Source organism: Mobula birostris, chromosome 26 (genome assembly GCF_030028105.1).
Source record: "Mobula birostris isolate sMobBir1 chromosome 26, sMobBir1.hap1, whole genome shotgun sequence".
Taxonomy (NCBI): Eukaryota; Metazoa; Chordata; class Chondrichthyes; order Myliobatiformes; family Myliobatidae; genus Mobula; species Mobula birostris.
This window is the reverse complement of record NC_092395.1, coordinates 29,486,231-29,509,008: the sequence shown is the minus strand read 5'-3', so window position 1 is coordinate 29,509,008 and position 22,778 is coordinate 29,486,231. Positions and strand designations below refer to the sequence as shown.

At 41.4% G+C, this 22,778-nt stretch overlaps 1 protein-coding gene across 12 annotated transcripts in view; it reads left to right on the top strand.

Annotated features, from left to right (window-relative positions):
- slc1a6 (solute carrier family 1 member 6) overlaps window positions 1-22,778 on the top strand; it is a 173,740-nt gene that overhangs the window by 75,593 nt on the left and 75,369 nt on the right. For 7 of the 12 annotated variants that reach the window (XM_072244204.1, XM_072244199.1, XM_072244202.1 and 4 more), the window contains 2 exons: window positions 13,922-14,182; window positions 18,363-18,500. In XM_072244204.1, the coding sequence (XP_072100305.1) occupies window positions 13,966-14,182; window positions 18,363-18,500 (355 nt within the window). In that variant the 5' untranslated portion in view covers window positions 13,922-13,965. The other 5 variants (XM_072244205.1, XM_072244208.1, XM_072244207.1 and 2 more) reach the window with 5 other exon arrangements.

Genomic DNA, 22,778 nt, shown 5'->3' with positions numbered 1-22,778 from the left:
CTCTGAGCAGAAAGAATTGAGGCAGCACACACTTAAGTGATCAGAGAATCGATTGAAGGAGTGATTTTCGTAAATAGCTTTTCACAAAAAGTGCTCAATATTTGTAACTCTCTAAATTCAACTATGTTGAAATGGGCACCATCAATTTGTTTAAAACAAAATTAAATGGCTGCTTGAAGAATACCGAATATTATCCAACTGCCAGGGCATAACAAAACACAAGCAGGAGCAGATCTGTCCTGCAATTTGAAGTGATTGTGGATGATCTCCTGTAGGCCACAACTCCCCTTCCGTGCCACTGTCTACAAAATCCAAGTTCTTCGAGGCAACAGAGTGGGAGGACAAAAGCTGATACATACTAAACAGGAATAATCTATTCCAGACTATAAATTTCAGAAAATCACTTGGTGGGACATTAAAATGCTTAAAAGCCACGTTAAATCTAAATACGGTATCCCAACAGAAGGCACACCACACAGTCTAGTACGTAAATCTCCCAGTTAGTTTGAATTCCCAATCCAGTGCAGTAAAATCAAATTCAAGTAATTAGCCGGAATAGCAAAGGTGTCATCACAAAAACTGAAATAAATGTTACTTTACTTGTTAATTAGAGTGAAGCACTACGCAGCATATGATAAGGAGGTGTATGTCACAGTCACTTGTTGTTCAAGTGCCAAAAGGATAGGAAAAAAATATCCACAAGGAGCCTATAGCATCCTTACAGCAAATGCAGATTTTGTTACTTTCTGAGGCAAATGTTGAGAAACTGAACATTTGTGAACTGGAACTGTATATAGATTGCTCAATAACTTATGGAATGTAAATATTCAAGAAATTACTTTCAGCTTGAATAGTCACTGACCATTCTTTATACTTGACAATGTATCGGAACAAACGGAATTAATTTACTCAGAAAACAACTTTTTAAAGCAATGGAGAAAGTTGTAACTACATCAGCTTTAACCAAGAAAAGTAGGATTACTTCTGCACAAATTGTGAGTGGAGGCCTGTTACATATTATTTGTATAAATAAAATAGACCTCAGTCACTTATAACAATAGTCACCAATTTTGATTGATAGGTGAATTACTAAAGCTAAGACCTGTTTGCCTCCTTTTACCATTCTCACTCAATACAAACTCATTGCCAGGAGGACTGCGAGGAGTAGAAAAGCTCAGCAGGTCAGGCAAGGTCTGTGGAAGAAACGGAATGAACACTTCATGCCAATGAACTTTCATGGAAATTGGTAAAAGTCAGACATAAAATAAGTTTTAAGTTGTAAAGGAACACTGGTAAGAAGTTGTAAAGATACAAAGGGGAATGTCTGTGACTGGGTGATACAACTCATACAAGTTCAACGTAACATCCCAACTCCTATACTCAGTATTTTGATTTATGAGGGCCAATGTGCCCAAAGCCCTCTTTACAACCCTATCTACCTGCAATGCCACTTTCAAGGAATTATGGATCTGTATTCCCAGATCCCTCTGTTCTACCGCACTCTTCAGTGCCCTACCACTCACTGAGTAAGTCCTACCCTAGTTTGCCCTCCAAAAGAGTAACACTTCACACTTGTATGCAGTAAATTCCATCTACCATTTTTCAGTCCATTTTTCTAGCTGGTCCAGATGCGCTCAAAGCTTTGGTACTCCTTCTTTGCTGTCCACTACTCCGCCAATCTTGGTATCAGTCAAGATTGATCTGTCTTACTTTACTGTGCTCTCAACAGCACAAGGCAAGAGAAAGTTTTAAATTGGATGTTTTGTTGAAAAAGAATGAACAATTTCTATGAACAGAGAATCGAATATAATGATTAACAATCTGAAGTAAATATTACTAGGATAAAGATCTGCATATCAGTACCAACCATAACTCATAGCCATTGTAAAACTTACTCATTTCCGACCTGAGATTAAATCAAATGTTATGTTAACACCCTTAGATTGGAATGTCATTTGTAGTGAATGAATTTCTGGAACTGTCAAAGGCATTGTTCTATTGCAGTGGAATATCCGAGAATTTCCTTGCTGAGTTGAGGTTGACAGTGTAGATCACTAGAGATGTGTTCATCCATCAACTGGCTAGCTGCGCCTGTTTCCACGAATACACTGGTTTGCAAGTTGCAAATCTTCACTTTCATTTATGGTTGGGTTTCCTGAAAGCTGTTTTGTGCAACTAATGTGTATTCAGGATCATCACGATTGCTGTTATTTATTGATTTCAACATTCAGTGCATGGCCTGATGAATTCTGGCACACTTAGTTGTTGGATGACAAACTCTTGTGAAATAGGAGAATTTTTATACATCTGCATTCTTTCTCCTTGCCAAGGCATACTTGTTTGAAGAGGATAGTTGCCCCCACCATAAAAGCACTATTTTGATATCAGGGGATATTGACTATGTTGGCAATTGTTTTTTTTCTTTAATGCTTCTGAGCCAAATGTTCTATTTGTTGTTTGCCTTCTTTCCTGACTGCATTCACAAAAGTGCCCCATGGGTTTTCTCTACTTTTTACTTGCTCAGAAAGTCTAACATGTTTCTCAAGGGCTTTCCTTTGAATCAGAATCAGAATCAGGTTTACTATCTCCAGCATGTGTCATGAAATTTATTAACTTAGCAGCAGCAGTTCAATGCAACACATAATTCAGAAGAAGAAAAAAAGAAACAATAAATAAACAAACAAATCAACTACAGTATACCTATATTGAATAGATTAAAAATCGTGCAAAAACAGAAATAATATATATTATAAATGTGAGGTACCGTTCACAGGTTCAATGTCCATTTAGGAATCGGATGGCAGAGGGGAAGAAGCTGTTCCTGAATCACTGAGTGTGTGCCTTCAGGCTTCTGTACCTCCTACCTGATGGTAACAGTGAGAAAAGGGCATGTCCTGGGTGCTGAAGGTCCTTAATAATGGACGCTGTCTTTCTGAGACTCCGCTCCTTGAAACTGTCCTGGGTACTTTGTAGGCTCATACCCAAGATGGAGCCAACTAAATTCATGACCCGCTGCAGCTTCTTTCGGTCCTGTGTAGTAGCCCCTCCCTGCCCATACCAGACAGTGATGCAGCCTGTCAAAATGCTCTTCATAGTACATCTTTAGAAGTTTTTGAGTGTTTCTGTTGACATACCAAATCTCTTCAAACTAATGAAGTTTAGTCCCTGCCTTCTTTATAGCTGCATCGATATGTTGGGACCAGGATAAGTCTTCAGAGATCTTGACACCCAGGAATTTAAAACTGCTCACTCTCTCAACTTCTGATCCCTCTGAGGATTGGTATGTGTTCCTTCGCCTTACTCTTCCTGAAGTTCATAATCAGCTCTTTGTCTTACTGACGTTGAGTGCCAGGTTGTTGCTGCGACACCACTCCACTAGTTGACATATCTCACTCCTGTACACCCTCTTGTCTCCATCTGAGATTCTACCAACAATGGTTGTATCATCAGCAAATTTGTAGATGGTATTTGAGCTATGCCTAGCCACATGGTCATGGGTATAAAGAGAGTAGAGTAGTGGGCTAAGCACACACCCCTGAGGTGCACCAGTGTTGATCATCAGGGAGGAGGAGATATTTTCACCAATCCGCACAGACTGTGATCTTCCAGTTAGGAAGTCGAGGATCCAATTGCAGAGGGAGGTACAGAGTCCCCGGTTCTGTAACTTCTCAATCAGGATTGTGGGAATGATGGTGTTAAACGCTGAGCTGAACAGCATCCTGACATAAGTGTTTGTATTGTCCAGGTGGTCTAAAGCCACGTGAAGAGCCATTGAGATTGTGTCTGCCATTGACCTATTGTGGCGATAGGCAAATTGCAGTGGGTCCAGATATCAAAGAAATTTCGATGCTCTGTGCTTTCAGCTCTTGCTGAAGATCAGAAAATTCATATTTTGTAGAAAGTTGGCACAGACACATGCAATACTGACAATTGCTCACTTGCTTTTTGCCTTGTGTGATTGAATACAGTAGTCTCATATACAATATTCAGACCCTCACACATAGTCTGTAGAGCGTAATGTTCATTGAATTATTATCTCTGAAGCTTCGGAGGCTAAGGGGGCAACCCGATAGAAGTGTATAAATTTGTGAGAGGTGTAGAAAGCATAGCTAGTTTATCTTTTTCCAAGAGACGAAATCAAAGCATAATGATGACAGGAGTGAAGGTAGGACCGATTAGAGATAAAGGTGGGAAGATGTGCCTGGAGGCTGTGGAAGTGAGCGAAGTCCTCAATGGATACTTCTCTTTGGTATTTACCAATGAGAGGGAACTTGATGATGGTGAGGACAATATGAGTGAGGTTGATGTTCTGGAGCATGCTGATATTAAGGGAGTGGAGGTGTTGGAGTTGTTAAAATACATTAGGACAGATAAGTCCCCGAGGCCTGACGGAATATTCCCCAGGCTGCTCCACGAGGCGAGAGAAGAGATTGCTGAGCCTCTGGCTAGGATCTTTATGTCCTCATTGTCCACGGGAACGGTACCGGAGGATTAGAGGGAGGCGAATGTTGTTCCCTTGTTCAAAAAAGGTAGTAGGGATAGTCTGGGTAATTATAGACCAGTGAGCCTTACGTCTGTGGTGGGAAAGCTGTTGGAAAAGATTCTTAGAGATAGGATCTATGGGCATTTAGAGAATCATGGTCTGATCAGGGACAGTCAGCATGGCTTTGTGAAGGGCAGATCGTGTCTAACAAGCCTGATAGAGTTCTTTGAGAAGGTGACCAGGCATATAGATGAGGGTAGTGCAGTGGATGTCATCTATATGGATTTCAGTAAGGCATTTGACAAGGTTCCACATGGTAGGCTTATTCAGAAAGTTAGAAGGCATGGGATCCAGGGAAGTTTGGCCAGATGGATTCAGAATTGGCTTGCCTGCAGAAGGCAGAGGGTGGTGGTGGAGGGAGTACATTCAGATGGGAGGATTGTGACTAGTGGTGTCCCACAAGGATCTGTTCTGGGACCTCTACTTTTTGTGATTTTTATTAACGACCTGGATGTGGGGGCAGAAGGGTGGGTTGGCAAGTTTGCAGACGACGCAAAGGTTGGTGGTGTTGTAGATAGTGTAGAGGATTGTCAAAGATTGCAGAGAGACATTGATAGGATGCAGAAGTGGGCTGAGAAGTGGCAGATGGAGTTCAACCCAGAGAAGTGTGAGGTGGTACACTTTGGAAGGACAAACTCCAAGGCAGAGTACAAAGTAAATGGCAGGATACTTGGTAGTGTGGAGGAGCAGAGGGATCTTGGGCTACATGTCCACAGATCCCTGAAAGTTGCCTCACAGGTGGATAGGGTAGTTAAGAAAGCTTATGGGGTGTTAGCTTTCATAAGTTGAGGGATAGAGTTTAAGAGTCGCGATGTAATGATGCAGCTCTATAAAACTCTGGTTAGGCCACACTTGGAGTATTGTGTCCAGTTCTGGTCACCTCACTATAGGAAGGATGTGGAAGCATTGGAAAGGGTACAGAGGAGATTTGCCAGGATGCTGCCTGGTTTAGAAAGTATGCATTATGATCAGAGATTAAGGGAGTTAGGGCTTTACTCTTTGGAGAGAAGGAGGATGAGAGGAGACATGATAGAAGTGTACAAGATAATAAGAGGAATAGATAGAGTGGATAGCCAGCGCCTCTTCCCCAGGGCACCACTGCTCAATACAAGAGGACATGGCTTTAAGGTAAGGAGTGGGAAGTTCAAGGGGGATATTAGAGGAAGGTTTTTTACTCAGAGAGTGGGTGGTGCGTGGAATGCACTGCCTGAGTCAGTGGTGGAGGCAGATACACTAGTGAAGTTTAAGAGACTACTAGACAGGTATATGGAGGAATCTAAGTTGGGGCCTTATATAGGAGGCAGGGTTTGAGGGTCGGCACAACATTGTGGGCTGAAGGGCCTGTACTGTGCTGTACTATTCTATGTTCTATGTTCAAATTAAATTATTATCAAAGCACATATAGGTCACCATATACATCCCTGAGATTCATTTTCTTGCAGACATTCACAGTAAATTCAAGAAACACTGCCCCCAACAGGATGGACAAACAATCAATGTGCAAAAGACAACAAACTTTGCAAATACAAAAAAGAAAAAAAAAGAAATAATTGTAATTAACAATTATTAAGAAATAAATATTGAGATCATGAGATGAAGAATCCCTGAAAGTGAGTCCATAGGCTGTGAGAGCAGTTCGGTGATGGGGCATGTGAAATTGAGTGAAGTGATCCTCTCTGGTTGAAGAGCCTGGTGGTTGAGGGGTAACAACTGTTCCTGAACCTGGTGGTGTGGGTCCTGAGACTCTTATACCTTCTTCCTGATGGAAGCAGTGAGAAGAGAACATGGATTGAATGGTGGGGGTCCTTAATGATCAATGTTTCTTTCCTGCATCAGCGCTCCATGTAGGAGTACTCAACGGTGGGAAGGGCTTTACCCATGATGAACTGCCTCCCCACCATCCACTACTTTTTGTAGGCTTTTCCATTCGAGAGCATTGGTGTTTCCATACCAGGTCGTGATGGAACCGATCAATATACTCTCCACCAAACATCTATGGAAGTTTGTCAAAGTTTGCGATAACAAGCCTAATCTTCGCTAACTTCTAAGAAGGTAGAGGCACTGCTGTGCTTTTTTCATAATGACACTTACAGTGGCGTGCAAAAGTTTGGGCACTCCTGTTCAAAATTTCTGTTACTCTGAATAGCTAAGCGAGTAAAAGATGAACTGATTTCCAAAAGGCATAAAGTTAAAGGTGACACATTTCTTTAATATTTTAATCAAGAAAACTTTTTTTTATTTCCATCTTTTACAGTTTCAAGATAACAAAAAAGGAAAAGGGCCTGAAGCAAAAGTTTGGGCACCCTGCATGGCATTTCTTAGTAACACCCCCTTTGGCAAGTATCACAGCTTGTAAACACTTTTTGTAGCCAGCTAAGAGTCTTTCAATTCTTATTTGGGGATTTTCACCCATTCTTCCTTGCAAAAGCCTGCTAGTTCTGTGAGATTCTTGGGCTATCTTGCATGCACTGCTCTTTTGAGGTCTATCCACGGATTCTTGACGATGTTTAGGTCAGGGGACTGTGAGGGCCATGGCAAAACCTTCAGCTTATGCCTCTTGAGGTAGTCCATTGAGGTGTGTTTAGGTTCATTATCCCAGACATCCCATCCTGCAAAAACTCATTTCAGGGAGGTCTCATCTGGGAGTCTCAACCTCATAGCAGTCTGTGTCAATGAATTTGTTAATTTTGCAAGACATCAGATTCACAAGTGTTTTGTGAGACAGCTGACTTCTGAATTCTGTCTTAATGTGCCATGTTCACAATAGCTGCTGTCTTGGTTGATGAGCAGGCACAGTTTTTTACTATTTCTGAATCAGGAAACATTTTCCTGAATAGCTTGCCTGTGTGCTTACACACCTGGAATGGCAAGTTATGCTCAATGATGAAAGATGTAAAGTACACCTTTGTGACCTTCTCTGTCAGACTTTGGTTTTCTGCTGAAAAGAACTGTGAAATACTTGAGCAGCCTCCCCTGCGCTTAGCCTCCCTAATATGTTGTGGCCCCTAAAAGAAATAAAAGCATAAGGTGTATCCTTATTACAGGTGTGCGCCGCTTAACGTCCATTGGGACAACGTCCGATCGCATATACGTCCGTAGTCTCACACACACACATTGCCTGCAATAGTCGGGATCAGAATTTATTTTTTTACATCGTAATGGGGGATTTTAAATGAGTGATTTAGAAGTTCTGTATCTTCAAGTTCAAGTTTATTGTCATCTGGCTGATTGTCCACAAACGAAACAACCTCTGTCCAGACCACAGTGTAGCCACAATACTTATATCACACACACCACAGGAAACAATATATTACCATATTATTTAATAAAGTGTAATTCAAAATGCATATAAAGTGCGCAGCACAGGTAAACAGTTCACTGTCCTAATGATGAGACCTCGGTGGGGGCCGGGTATTATTAAAATCATTTTTTCTTCTGAAAATGGCTGCGCTTAAACCCAGCCCATTGCGGGCTTCGATGTACCTGTAAGTGGAAGTGTTTCAGGAAAAAAAAACCTAAAGAATTTGCTTGCTGAGAGCGCGTTTTTAAAGATGTCTTAGTGGACGATTTTGGAATTTTGCTCCAAATTAAACCCCGCTCTAATCCCCTTTAAGACGCCAATGTGCCTCGCGAAGTCAGGTTGTCACCGCCAGCCTTGGGAATTTCTTCGTCAGGCTTTTGTACTTCATCACCGACAGTCAGCGTCATTACAGACGGCAGCAACTGAACTGATGGACTATGGAAGAGAGAGAGAGGTCGACTGTAAAGTCTGCCTACAGAGTAAACTGATAGGTCTACTTAGCACAAAGAGAGATCAAGCAGGACTCATTCATTTTCTTTCTTTCTTTTTTTTTCCTCTCCCTCTCTAAAAAACCGATTTCCAGGATATTGTATATAATTTGCGGGCATCAGGGAGCCACTATCGATATGCGGGAGACTCCCAGAACTCCCGGGAGAGGTGGGATGTCTGTTATCCTGTTGTAGAAGCCATCCTCTTTTCATCTTCGGCTTTTTTACAGACGGTGTGATGTTAGCTTCCAGAATTTGCTGGTATTTAATTGAATTCATTCTTCCCTCTACCAGTGAAATGTTCCCCGTGCCACTGGCTGCAGCACAAGCCCAAAGCATGATTGATCCACCCCCGTGCTTAACAGTTGCAGAGGTGTTCTTTTCATGAAATTCTGCACCCCTTTTATTCCAAACATACCTTTGCTCATTGCGGCCAAAAAGTTCTATTTTAACTTCATCAGTCCACAGGACTTGTTTCCAAAATGCATCAGGCTTGTTTAGATGTTCCTTTGAACCTTTTGAATACAACTTTTTGGCCACAATGAGCAAAGGTAAGTTTGGAGAAAAAAGGGTGCAGAATTTCATGAAAAGAACCCCTCTCCAACTGTTAAGCACGGGGGTGGATTGATCATGCTTTGGGCTTGTGTTGCAGCCAGTGGCACCGGGAACATTCACTGGTAGAGGGAAGAATGAATTCAATTAAATACCAGCAAATTCTGGAAGCAAACATCACACCGTCTGTAAAAAAGCCAAAGATGAAAAGAGGATGCCTTCTACAACAGGATAATGACACTTCAGAATCCACAATGGACTACCTCAAGAGGCACAAGCTGAAGGTTTTGCCATGGCCCTCACAGTCCCCCGACCTAAACATCATCGAGAATCTGTGGATAGACCTCAAAAGAGCAGTGCATGCAAGACCGCCCAAGAATCTCACAGAACTAGAAGCCTTTTGCAAAGAAGAATGGGCAGAAATCCCCCAAACAAGAACTGAAAAACTCTTAGCTGGCTACAAAAAGCGTTTACAAGCTGTGATACTTGCCAAAGGGGATGTTACTAAATACTGCTACGCATGGTGCCCAAACTTTTGCTTCGGGCCCTTTTCCTTTTTTGTTATTTTGTAACTGTAAAAGATGGAAATAAAAAAAGTTTTCTTTACTAAAAATCAAAGAAATGTGTCATCTTTAACTTTATGCCTTTTGGAAATCAGTTCATCTTTTACTCACTTAGCTATTCACAGTAACAGAAATTTTGACCAGGAGTGCCCAAACTTTTGCATGCCACTGTACATGCTGGACTCAGGGCAGATCACACCAAGGAATTTAAAGTTGCTGACCCTCTCCACCTCTGATCCCCCAACGAGGACTTGCTCATGGACCTCTGGTTTCCTCCTCCTGAAGTCAATAATCAGCTCCTTGATCTTGCTGACATTGAGAGAGAGGTTCTTGTTGAGGCACCACTCAGCCAGACTTTCAGTCTCCCTCCTATAAGCTGATTCATCACCATCTGTGATTTGGCCAATGACAGTGGCGTTGTCAGTAAATTTAAATATGGCATTAGAGATGTGCTCAGCCTCAAGTATAAAGAGTATAGTATAATGTCAAATACTAGAGAGTTGGAAAGTTTGAAACTTTATTTTCACAAAGAGTCATTGGTGCCTGGAAATCGCTGTCAGTGGAAAGGATGGAAACATATTCATTAGCAGTGTTTAAGAGGTACTTAGACAGATACAAAAACAGGCAGGAATGGGAAGACACAGTTCACGTGCAGGCAAATAGGACTAGTTTACATTAGCATCACAGTCAGCATAGATACGATGGGCAGAAGGTCATGCTCCTGTTCTACCCCATTTCACCTAAACTCTGCTCTCAAACGCATCTCCCCCATTTCACATACATCTGCTCTCACTCCATCCTCCCACCACCCCACTAGGAATAGGGTTCCCCTGGTCCTCACCTATCACCCCACCAGCCTCCGGGTCCAACATATTATTCCCCGTAACTTCCGCCACCTCCAACGGGATCCCACCACTAAGCACATCTTTCCCTCCCCGCCTCTCTCTGCTTTCCGCAGGGATCGCACCCTACGCGACTCCCTTGTCTATTCGTCCCCCCCATCCTTCCCCACTGATCTCTCTCCTGGCACTTATCCTTGTAAGCGGGGTAAGTGCTACACATACCCTTACACTTCCTCCCTTACCACCATTCAGGGCCCCAGACAGTCCTTCCAGGTGAGGCGACACTTCACCTGTGAGTCGGCTGGGGTGATATACTGCATCCAGTGCTCCCGATGTGGCCTTCTATATATATTGGCGAGACTCGACGCAGACTGGGAGACCGCTTTGCTGAACACCTACGCACTGTCCGCCAGAGAAAGCAGGATTTCCCAGTGGCCACACATTTTAATTCCACATCCCATTCCCATTCTGACAGGTCTTTCCATGGCCTCCTCTACTGTAAAGATGAAGCCACACTCAGGTTAGAGGAACAACACCTTATATTCCATCTGGGTAGCCTCTAACCTGATGGCATGAACATCGATTTCTCTAACTTACGCTAATGCCCCACCTCCCCCTCGTACCCCATCCATTATTTATTTTTATACACACATTCTTTCTCTCACTCTCCTTTTTCTCTGACCCTCTGACTATACCCCTTGCCCATCCTCTGGGTCCCCCCACTTTGTCTTTCTCCCTGGGCCTCCTGTCCCATGATCCTCTCGTATCCCTTTTGCCTATCACCCATCCAGCTCTTGGCTCCATCCCTCCCCCTCCTGTCTTCTCCTATCATTTTGGATCTCCCCCTCCCTCTCCCACTTTCAAATCTCTTACTAGCTCTTCCTTCAGTTAGTCCTGACGAAGAGTCTCGACCTGAAATGTCGACCGCACCTCTTCCTAGAGATGCTGCCTGGCCTGCTGAGTTCACCAGCAACTTTGATGTGTGATGCTCCTGTTCTATATTATTCTGTGTTCTATGTACAGTAATATCCTATAATTCAGGGGCATACAAATGCTTCTATTCTTACATCTTTTTTAACATCACCTGTGAGTCGTGCCAATGCCTCTTCGAATGTGCAACACCTTCACTTTCATGGGAATGGCTGGGACAGCACATCAAATGATATGACATTAGGTACCAATGTTGCTACATTAACACTAAGCAAATGTAGTGATGGTGCACTGACTATTGTAAGTAGTGTTTATTCAATACATTTTGAGTACTGGGCTTGTACAGACTCTGATTATGTATCAGAATTTACAGTCTCTTCGGCTGCTGTAGAGTAACTGCTAGACAGACTTCATTGTAGATGCAAAGTGCAAGAAATCCTACCCAGTGGTAAAATACATTAAAAATGGTACTCAACTCTACTGAATAAAGAGGCATCCGTTAGTCTCGTGAGACCATGGATTTGCATCTTGGAAGGTTTTCCAGGGCACAGGCCTGGGAAAGGTTGTGGGGAAGACTGGCAGTTGCCCATGCAGCAAGTCTCCCCTCTCCATGCCACCAATGTTATCCAAGGGAAGGGCACTAGGGCCGATACAGCTTGGCACCGGTGTCATCACAGAGCAATGTGTGGTTAAGTGCCTTGCTCAAGGACACAACACACTGCCTCAGTTGAGGTGGGAACTAGCGACCTTCAGATCACTAGACCGACGCCTTAACCACTTGGCCACGCACCAACACGTGGTGCCTGTATTCAAAAGGATATCAACTGCACTTACTGTTTGTTCATTCTGCTTTCTATTGTAAACTTTGACCAGTGTGACTTTGATGTGTGTGATCAATTAGACAAAATTGCTGCAATATGGAAAACAATAGCTGCTTTGTTTATGATCATATTCACATACTGGGCATGTTCAGATCTGACACTATTAAGGAGGAAGAGTATTCGGAAAACGTACCAATACATCACAGCAACATAAGTGTTAAATATTCCAGTTTAGTTTCCTCTTATCTTTCCTCATCTATACCTGTAAGAATGCCCGCTGTTGCCTTCTCCCCGTGTGCTTGTTCATCCTCCTCTTAAACCTGTCTGTACTTGCACTACAACCACTCACTATTCTGCTGACTTCAACGTACTCTCCACTCTTTGGGTTAAAGAAATTTCATCTGAATTCCCTGTTGGATTTCTGGGTCACCATCTTCTCACCAATTCAATAGTGGATTTAATTTTTCCCCCACAAAATAAACCATTCCAGTTTTGCATCTGACGTCTTTAGTACTTTTCTCTCTGCTGGTAAATTCAGATTTCCTTCATCCTCTCCTGCTTACACCTCCCCCAGAGATAGTCTTGATATTGTGCAACCTTTACCGCCCATTTTCAACGACATCGGGACATTCCCTATCTTCTCGTCTCTATCCTGTCGTACGTTCTCAGTCCATACACTCTGCAAAATTACACTTGTTTCATTTTTAAACTTTCCTTAGCTTTGATGGAAGGTCTTCGATCTGAAATGTTAAATTTGCTCCTCTCTCCATAGGTGCTGTCTAACCTGCTAAACAATTCCATCATTTTTGTTTTAAATTCCGAACATCACCAGTATTTTGCTTTAGGACATGAAAACTAAGAGTATACAATTGGGGGGAGTTGAACAGGATAATGAAAGCTGCAGCAACAGTCTTGAAGTACACAACTCTGAGCTCTCATTTTGGTCCACGTATGAAAGGTTTTAATATTTCACATGGGTTTAACTCCTTTGTCAAAATGATGAGTATTAACTTGGTCAGCATTGATTCGCTGTTACAACCAACAGTAATTTGTAGTTTTATTTTATACATACACTATATATGACGAATCTGTACTAGTGACACTTATATTTAAGCGTTATGTCCAAAATTTATTTTCACAACAATAGGTTTAAAAGATTCAAACATTATTGCCAACACTGCTCTTTTAAAAAAATGACGCCTGTTCGTGTGCTGCAAGTGCGAAGTTTCACTTTCCACAATCTGCCGGATTTGGTTTCATTTGCTTGGCTCGGGTAGGACGGCGGATTTTATTCCGTGCGTTATTTTTTTTAAATTATCGATGGTCACTCTTTAACAGCTTACAATAACTCCAGTGATTAGGTATGAACTATAAATAAAAACTTGCGCCCATTTTGACTCTGTCGTTTTGCGAGTAGTTTAAACTCGATCCAGCCTTTGCCCCTACTCGGTGTAATCCGCGATTCATTTGACAAACTGTTGAAATCTAACCCCCCTTGATTGCACTTCTAAACTGCAATGCATTAAACGTGTTTAGCAAAGAATTGAAAGCAAATCAGTAGGTTAATTCTGGGCAATAAGAAAAACCTTGTAAAATATTAGAGATTAGTTTATTCGCGGAATGAAGGGTTTTAAATTGTGCTAGTGCCAAGGAACTTTAATGTTTCGCTTCCTACTGTAACGCCCCACCATATGTAATTTTTACAGGGAACAGGAAGGTCAAAAATTTCATCGCAGCTGGTTACAACTTGCTCTGAAAGACCCTTCTGATCATTCTGTAATGGCGGTGTGTTGAAACCCACCTCTCCCCGTCCAGACTAAATTACACTTTTACTTTCGGCAGACTTGATTTCACCCTCGTTTCCCTCTGTTCTCTCCAAAGTTTCCCACGACTCGTACTGGTTGGACCAGGCGCGGAGTTTGAGAATGAGCGAACGGCAGACGAACGTCAACAGTCTTTTTCTGAATGAAGACTCGGCCAAGCGGAGCACCGCCGACAGTCGGGTGGTGCAGTTCCAAAAAGCGCTGCGGAAGCGAGCTGGTCGAGCTAAGAAAAGCCTAAGCAACATCAGCCGGCAAAGCGTCCAGAGCTTTCTTAAGAGAAACGCATTTGTCGTTTTAACTATCTTTGCGGTCATACTGGGTAAGAAAATCAGATACACAGGAACGGGGTACGTAAATATTACGGAACAAAGGCCTTCGGATACAAGTTGCTTAAACAATAGATGAAAAAGAAGTGAGTGTCCTTGGGTGGTAAACAATTTTGACCAGTGTTTATTAAGAGCAATTTAAAATAACATAAGTATTAAATACAGCCAACAGTCCATGTGATACATAACAGCATGTTTCTACAACTTCAATGGCCAATAGATTGGTTCCATGTTTCTCAGCACCAGTTGTAATCCACTAACACACCATCCCAGCTCAAAGGAATTTTGAGCCATTAAGTGTCGATGCCCCTTTAACCTTAAGTACAACTACAAAGCATGTTTGTATTACCAAGATGAAGATCCAAAGATTACAAATTGTGATTCCAAACTGAGCTTTGTAATTGAAATTTCTGATATTTGGCATGTTTTGTTCAGATCTGTGGCCTCCAAAGGCATCTAATTTTCTTGCACAAAGCTGTGCATTGTACTCCATCTTTCTGTTAATGCAAACCATTGTTTTACCACGGATAATATTCCACAGATATTTCCTTGACTTGCCCTTAAAATGGCCAAACTTACCATTAATAGACCACCTTTCCAGATTTTTTTTGTTTGATTTTCCCATATTAAATATTTTAGACTTTAAACTACAACTAATGCATGCAGTATAGATCAAGTAGCCTAAAATATCTTGGAATTAGAATCATTGAATCCCAGTGTGAGCTTCCAGAATACTAGCTGCAATCCCCACCCTTCCTCCACAGGCTTTTGAATGATTTTCCCTCATATCCATTCGTTTCCATTTGGAGGCACTTGCTGATTATGTTTCCGCCATTCCTTCAGCAAGGAACTTCCAGAGCAAAACTACTCTCTGAGAAAGAATTCCCTGATGTCATCTTTTGTTTCTTTCACCCAGAATTTTAAACCTGTATCTCCAGCCTTGAGGATTCTCTTCATGGAAACAACTTATCTCTGTTTAACCTATCATAATCGAACACATTTCTACAGAATATCCACTCTTCCTTTGCTCCACAAATCATAATCCCAAATTCTCCAATTAAACAATGTAGCTGAAATTCCTCATCCCTTAAAGTTCTAGTTAATCTTTCTTTTCCAAGGACCTTCACACTCTTCTTAAGGTTAAATGATCAGAGTTAAATGCAATATTTGGGCTTTAGATCAGCATGACTTCCTAGTTCTTGAACAGCATACATCTACTTCTGAATGCTAAATTTACATATGATTTCCTATTGCCATATCCTGCCACTTTGATGGACTTCTGTTCATGTATACCCATTACCCTCTATGCCTACGCACCCTTTAAAATTGTAAATTGCAAGCTGCAAATATGGACTTGGAATACACAACCTTGTGTTTCATTTTGGTCCATGTATAAAGAGATTCCACGGCAATCCTCCTGCCAAAGGTTTGGTTGGAAAATTCCCAAAGAATCTGCATGACAATTGAGATTTAGCACTTTGGTCATATCTACTGATCTCCTTCTGAGTCTATAATGGGAGATTGGTATACTAATGTAGAACATTCTTTAATTCCCATTCAAAGATTGACCAGATGAGACTTTGTGAATAACCTTAATCGGTATTTGTGCCATTTGAAACCTGACACCTTGTCATTGAGAGATGAGGGAGCAGTGCTGTTTATCTGACAGTGTATGACGTAGGATTAAAAAGGGAACTTTACATTTTATTCTCATTGAGTCTTACTTGATCTGTGAGGCATGGATTGACCAGGTTTGGCCAGATCAGAAAGTTTTCAGTGAAAAGTATAAAGGGAGGTTTATCGTGCTTTTCAATATATAAAAGCTGTCCTTGATCTAGTAAATTGGCTTTTGCCTGCATTGCCATCCTTCATGTTCATGAGTAGATGTATGTAACCATATCCAACAACATATAATTTACAAAAGATACCTTGCAAATCACTCAGTAAATAATTCCAACGGAAATTCAGGAGCTGTCATGTAACTTTGACCTATCTATATAATCTTTGCTCATTTTCAGTGTTGATCTATTCAGCATTTTATCTGATACCACCACATTAACCTTCTACCCACAAACCATCCTATATGCTTCGTCACAAGAAATTCAGCTGCTTTTCTTTTCTCAGTAACCAGGGCTGTGCACAATAGGGTGCCAGCAGGGCACAGGCTTTCCCCACCAACAGTGACTTTTTGTATCTGTGTTCTTACTTACAAAAGCCTTGCTCATTGACTGAGAGAAGTTAAAGGGTCTTCCATTTTATGGCAGCATGGTAATGCTTCTAACCTGGCAAAGTAATGAACTGTCCATTTTCCTGAGGAAAATCAACTCCTTACTAAGCATTTTTAAGAGCCATGATATACTATTGCTTTTAAAATTCAAATGAATAAATATAACTTACCTTTCAAAAATCATTTGACATCAAGATGCTTGGGGAGAGAAACTGGTACACGCTGATTTACAAGCTTTGGATGTGGAGGAGGTTGGGACAGGTAGCACTGATTCAAGAACTGAGTCTAGGGATCTTGGTCAAAAGGATGGAGACGCCACAGAAGATCAAAGGTCAGGAGTAAAGGCAAGAGGAGAGATTAGAGGTCAGAGAGGAAACCTGGGGTTAGTAGTATGAGAGAGCATTAGGAGTGGGAGAGGATGGTGGAAGTCTAGTCAGGAGTCTAGTTGCGAGGACTGGAGATCAGGAATGAGGATCATGCAATGGTTACAGCACAGAATGAAGCTATTTAGTCCATCACATCTATTAGAGCAACTGTAGTTCCCTCTACTAGCCCTTTCTCCATAGTCTTACAAATTTTCCCCAATACATACATATCCCATTCCTTCTTGAAGGCTACAGTGGAACTTCTGCCTTCACATCAGCAGTCATTTCAGATTCCAACCGCATGCTACATTAAAAAAAAATCCTCATGTCACTTGTAGTTTCCTTTCCCTTTAACCTCAACCTTGCACCAAAAGGAAGTAACTCCATCCAATTTAGATGGCACAATAGGAGTCAGAGAAAAGGATCAAAAGCTTTCTTTGAAAATCATATTACATGAAGCTATCCCAACTTCGCAAACTAGCATGCAATGAATTAAAATGCTTGAATTAGGAGTGGATTACTGAAAATGGATCGGGGTCAAGGAAAAAGGGCTGAAGTTGGGGATGGAGATTACAGAGGATCAAAGCTCTATAGTGGAGGCAAGAGGAGGATTAGGACTGGAGGATGGCTGAGAACTAGCAATCTGGAGGAGATGACTGCAGTAAAAATGGAGGATAGGAGTACAATAATCAGGAGTCTTAAGAGGCAAGAGGCCAGGGAGAATATCAAGAGCCAGGAGAGGGAACTTCAAAGTAAGAAGTGGATTATGGGAAGGAAAGATCAAGAGATTAGTCATGGGAACAGATTTCAGAAGCAAATTAAAACACACAAACAATGCTTATTGTATGCTTAGCAGTATGCCTAGGGCAAGCTACCAAAGGCAGTTTCTATCCTGGTCTTTCGTTCTTCAAATACCTGTACAGCAACTTAATTTGTTTTCTAAAGTCTAAGGGATGCAGTTAAAACATTTCAGCAGATTTATTGCCAGATATATATTGAAAATTTTTTGGCAGATTGCTTTGAATAATGTAAACTCTGCTTCATTAAAGGTTTTGAAAAATACAGTAGCATTTTTGAAAAAAAATGAAAAGCAATTATTGAGCAGAAATTACTGGAAATTAAAGAAAGTTATTCTATTAATCCAACCATTAATACCTACTGGGAAAGAGTTGGTGAAATAGGACACACTCTGACATTTCAAGCCACAATCCAGATTCAGCTCATGGAGTTACAGCTCTGGACAACCACCATAATGTGTTTCGGAAACTTTTGAGGCTTTCAAGAACCACACTTTACGAATGGTAACAAACGATAATCAGCTGAAGTTTCCCACAGTGATCTTTTAATTTTCTTACCCCCTAAGCTCTCTTTTCCTTTCTGTTCCTATTTATGCCTTTGGTTTTGTTCCAATACTGGATTAAAGGTAATTTGCAGATTGTTATGCTTCTTACCTTACCTGTATTTGTTGAAGATAAATTTTAAATCATTGGGGCAGAGAGTGACCCAGTAAAATGCATTTGAAATATTCTAATGTAATGTTAATGTATTGGATTGAAACAGGTTACCATTGCTTTTTGACAGGTATAATTCTGGGTTTTACCCTCCGCCCCTACAAGTTGTCCTATCGTGAGATTAAATATTTCTCTTTCCCTGGGGAGCTGCTAATGAGGATGCTGCAGATGCTGGTATTGCCACTCATCGTTTCCAGCCTAGTTTCAGGTAAGGGGATAAAAGTTGTCATTGGCTTCCATGATAAAGCACATTCAGACCATTTCGTTCCTTTACAGTCCATAGGGTTGCTAATTTCAACTGTAAATCCAAACCAAGACTTCACTGAGATGGTGGATACAATAATATTATGGCAGGAAAGAAGATATAAAGGGTGATGATTTATTGTTGTCAATGAAAAGGAAAAGGGAGAAGGCAGTGAGAATAATGTCAACATGAGCAGCAACACCATAGTATGACATAGCAAGAAGTGTACTCATGAGGAATCATCACACCTGGGAAGGAGATTTCAGAAGCAGAATGATTAAAGCAACTTTACCACAAATTGGGTCCAAAAGAGAATATTGTTTTCAAGTTGCAACGTAGTGAACCAAGTGTATAAATTTCTGGAGAGGAATAAAGTAATTATTAAGAGAAGAATAAAGAAATCATAAAATTAAGAAAAATAAGTCTCAGTAGCAATAAAGCTACCAGATTGTCACTGAAGTTCAACTGGTTCGCTTACATCCTTCAGAGAAAGATGTGACTCCACACCACCAGCACGTTTGACTCTAAACTACCTTCCTAGTTAAGTGACAATCAGGAATTGATCATAAATGCCAGCACTGCCAGCAGCATCCACATCTCAGAAATGAATAAGGAAAAAAAACATTAAAAATTATTCTTCAAATGGCCTGGTAATTATTTAAAAGCTCATTTTCACTGATACTAATTTCTTTGTAAAACTTTGTGTTACACAAAGTGAAAGGTGAAACAGGTAAGTTTGCTTGGAGACATTTTTGTTGTTCCCTTCTTGGGGCAGTCTGTGGATATGGGATTGATTGTAAAATGTACCATGGAACAAATAGGTATAGTACAGCTGTATTTTTATTCTCTTTGCTGAGAAGATTAGTGTATGTCAGCTCAGGTCAAATGTTTCTTCTTCTCAATATCAGTGACAATTGCATATTTACCTGAGAACTCACTGTCCACGGCCTACTGGGCTCGGGCCTGTAACTCTTGAGAACTGCGAGTTCCATCCTGTGTCTGTAGGCTGGAGAGCTGCAACTGGAATGGATTAACGGGGGTGGACAACCAAAGTGTATAACAGGTTATGATTATTTTGGTTCATTTCCACCAATATTCATTCCTATGCATTATAGTTAGTTCGCTTCTCTGCCAGTGATGGTAGTAGGGATGTGTTGTTTGTTCTTCTGGGCGACATCCCTCATTTCAGATCAGACATTCTGTATTTCTTGAACCACACACAAACATAGAGCAAATGAAAATGTGCTGAGGAGACTATAGAGTTTGTGGTAGATGGAGTGAGGAGGTAGAAATGATGGCAGTCAGCCTGCTTATTAACTTGCAGTGTAGGTTATGTTAAAATAGGAGAAATTTATTCTATTGGAAGTGGGGGATTCTTTTCTCGTAAATTCAGCATCTTCTTGCTTAGTTCAATTGGCAGACTGGAGTGAGGTCTCTTACAATTTTCGGACAAAGACTCATTTTTTTTATAGGTTCCTGTGTTACAACAATCAGCACTGCGTGTAAGCATCATTATTTCAGAACTGATGTCTGATTGTGTATACTAAGTGATGATACATGAATTCAGAGTTGGCAGACTGAGCTGAGGCTATACCACAAAGCACCAAAGTTCAGTTCTGCTCCAAAGAACTACAAGAGTCCGTGGTCTGCAAATTTGCAGGGACAGACTTATCAAGCATTGTTGCAAGGAGATCTGAAGGAATTTGACACATAGACCATTTCTGTTTCTCTTCTCTACAGCAGCAATTCAATAATGGGAGTGAAAATTGTTCACGGTTTTCTTTCTTCATCTCTTGCCTGTATCAGAGTAAATGCACGGATGCCACCTGTTAGTGTAATGTGAAGTTAGAACAACGATACTCGTGTATCACCCGAACACAGTAAAACATGCACATTTGTGTTATCGATTGACTAAAACTCTGAATGTATATTAGAACTGATGATAAAAAGGACATGTTACAGAGTGTTTTACAGATGGAAGGAGGTGAGGAGGGGCAGTAATATTTAATAGGGAGGTAACATTTAATGGGGCAAGTTTAGAACGTAAGATGTTGGCAGGTAACTGAAGTGGGACGTGTGGAAGTGTGCAAATGGAAATATTTCAAAGGAGTATAGGAAAGGATAAGTTTACAGAGTAAGGTAACAGGGAGACTATGCAGAGTTTGAGACTAAGGATGAGAATTTTTAAATCCAGATGTAATTTAATGGCTTAATACACATGGCAAATTCTTTAAGCTATTAAAATGACGGTGAGGAAACTACAAGAAACATATGCAACCTAAAGTAAACAAATTAGGATAAGAGACCATATGAAAAAAAAAGCACAAGAGGACATTGATGGCAAGGCAGCTAATAGTTTTAAAACAAGAGAAGATCATCAGATACTGGAAATTGAAGCCACATGCGCAAAATGCTGGAGGAACTCAGCAGGTCAGGCAGCATCCATAGAAATGAATAAACAGTTGACGTTTCAGGACTGCAAAGGAACGAGGAAGACACCAGAATAAAAAGCTGGGGGGAGGGGAAGGAGGATAGCCCGAAGGTGGTAAGCGGAGCCAGATGGGTAAGAAAGGTAAAGGGCTCGAGAGTGGTCCCGGGGGAGGTAAGAGGCCAGAGTGGCGAAAAGGAAGGGGAGGAATTTTTTTTACCGGAATGAAGGATCGATATTCATGCTGTCAGGTTGGAGGCTACCCAGATGGAATGTAAGGTGTTGCTGCTGCACCCTGAGGGTGGCCTGATCGTGGCCATGGACTGACTTGTCAGAACAGGAATGGGAATTAAAATGTTTGGCTACCAGGAAACCATTAACTTGGTTAACCATAAAGTGAAGTGAAATCTTATGAAAAAAAGGAGTTAAACTCTCTGTACAGCAAACACACACACTGTCTAAAATTAAACAGAGACCCTGAAAATAACCTAAAGCTGCAGATGGTGGACATATGAAATATAAACAGAAAATACTGGTGATACTCAGCAGGTCGGGCAGCATCAGTGGAGAAATAAAAGGCTGAACATATCAGATCAGTCAGTTTGAATCACAATCAAATAAGATGTGAGGAAAGGAAGCATATTTTAAGTTAAATTCAAGTGGAAAGGATGAAGAAAAGAAAGGGAGACATAAGAGACCTCATCTGCTGGAATCTAGATTGAAAACCAAACTACTGGAGGAACTCAAGCGATGCAATCAAGCAGCATCTGTAGGGAGAAGGAATTGTTGACGTTTTGGGTTGAGACCCTGCATCAGAACTGGGAGAGGGGAGGGAAGAAAGGTCATATAAAGGCAGGTGTAGCGGGGGCTGTTCGGTGATAGGTGGATCAAGGTAGGTTGAAGAAGCAAAGGCTAGAACCATTGGAATCTGATAAATAAAGAAGGCGGAAATAGGAACCACTGAGGGAGAAGTGAAGAGCAGGGTGAAGCTGGAGGAAAAGGCGAAGGATGTAGAGGCTAGTAGGGTGAAAGGTCAGGACTAGGTGAACTCTTATCTCTGTTCTGCTTCAGGAGAGCAAAGGTAGGAGCAGAAGTCCAGATAACAGAGGAAATACAAGAGAGGGCTACATCTCCACTGTGGAATGGAAGCCACATTTACTGAAAGAAGAGGTCATAACAAGTGTCCTGGAATGGAAAGCAGATGCTATGGTGATGGAGAAACTGGGAGAAAGAGGTAGAATTCTTACAGGGCATGAAGAGGTATAGAGTAAGCTGTGTGGATTTATACGTAGTGCGTATCAATATGGGTTGGTCACAAACATGAGAACGTCGGCAGATGCTGGAAATCCAAAGCAACACACACAGAACACTGAGGAACTTAGCAGGTCAGGCAATGTCTATGGACATAAATAATCAGTCAATGTTTCAGGCTGAGACTCTTCTTCTGGAGTAAGAAGGAATGGGAAGATGCCAGAATAAAAAGTTTGTTTCCTGAGACTTGGATAGAGAGAACGAAAGTGGTCCAAGTAATTTTGAGAGCTGGGTGGAAGCTGGCAGCAAAGGTGATAAAATTGATGAGTTCTGCGCAGGTTCAGGGAATAAGGACTGTTCCAGGAATCCAACAAAATCACTGGCATTGGTGGGGCCTATGTGAGTGCCCATGGCTACATCTTGGAGACGAAGTGAAAGGAAAATTGTTCAGATTATGAATAACTTCTGTCATAGAATCACAGAACACTACAGCACAGAAACAGGCCTTTTGGCCCATTTAGTCTGTGCTGAACTAATCTGCCTAGTCCCATCATCTTGGACCA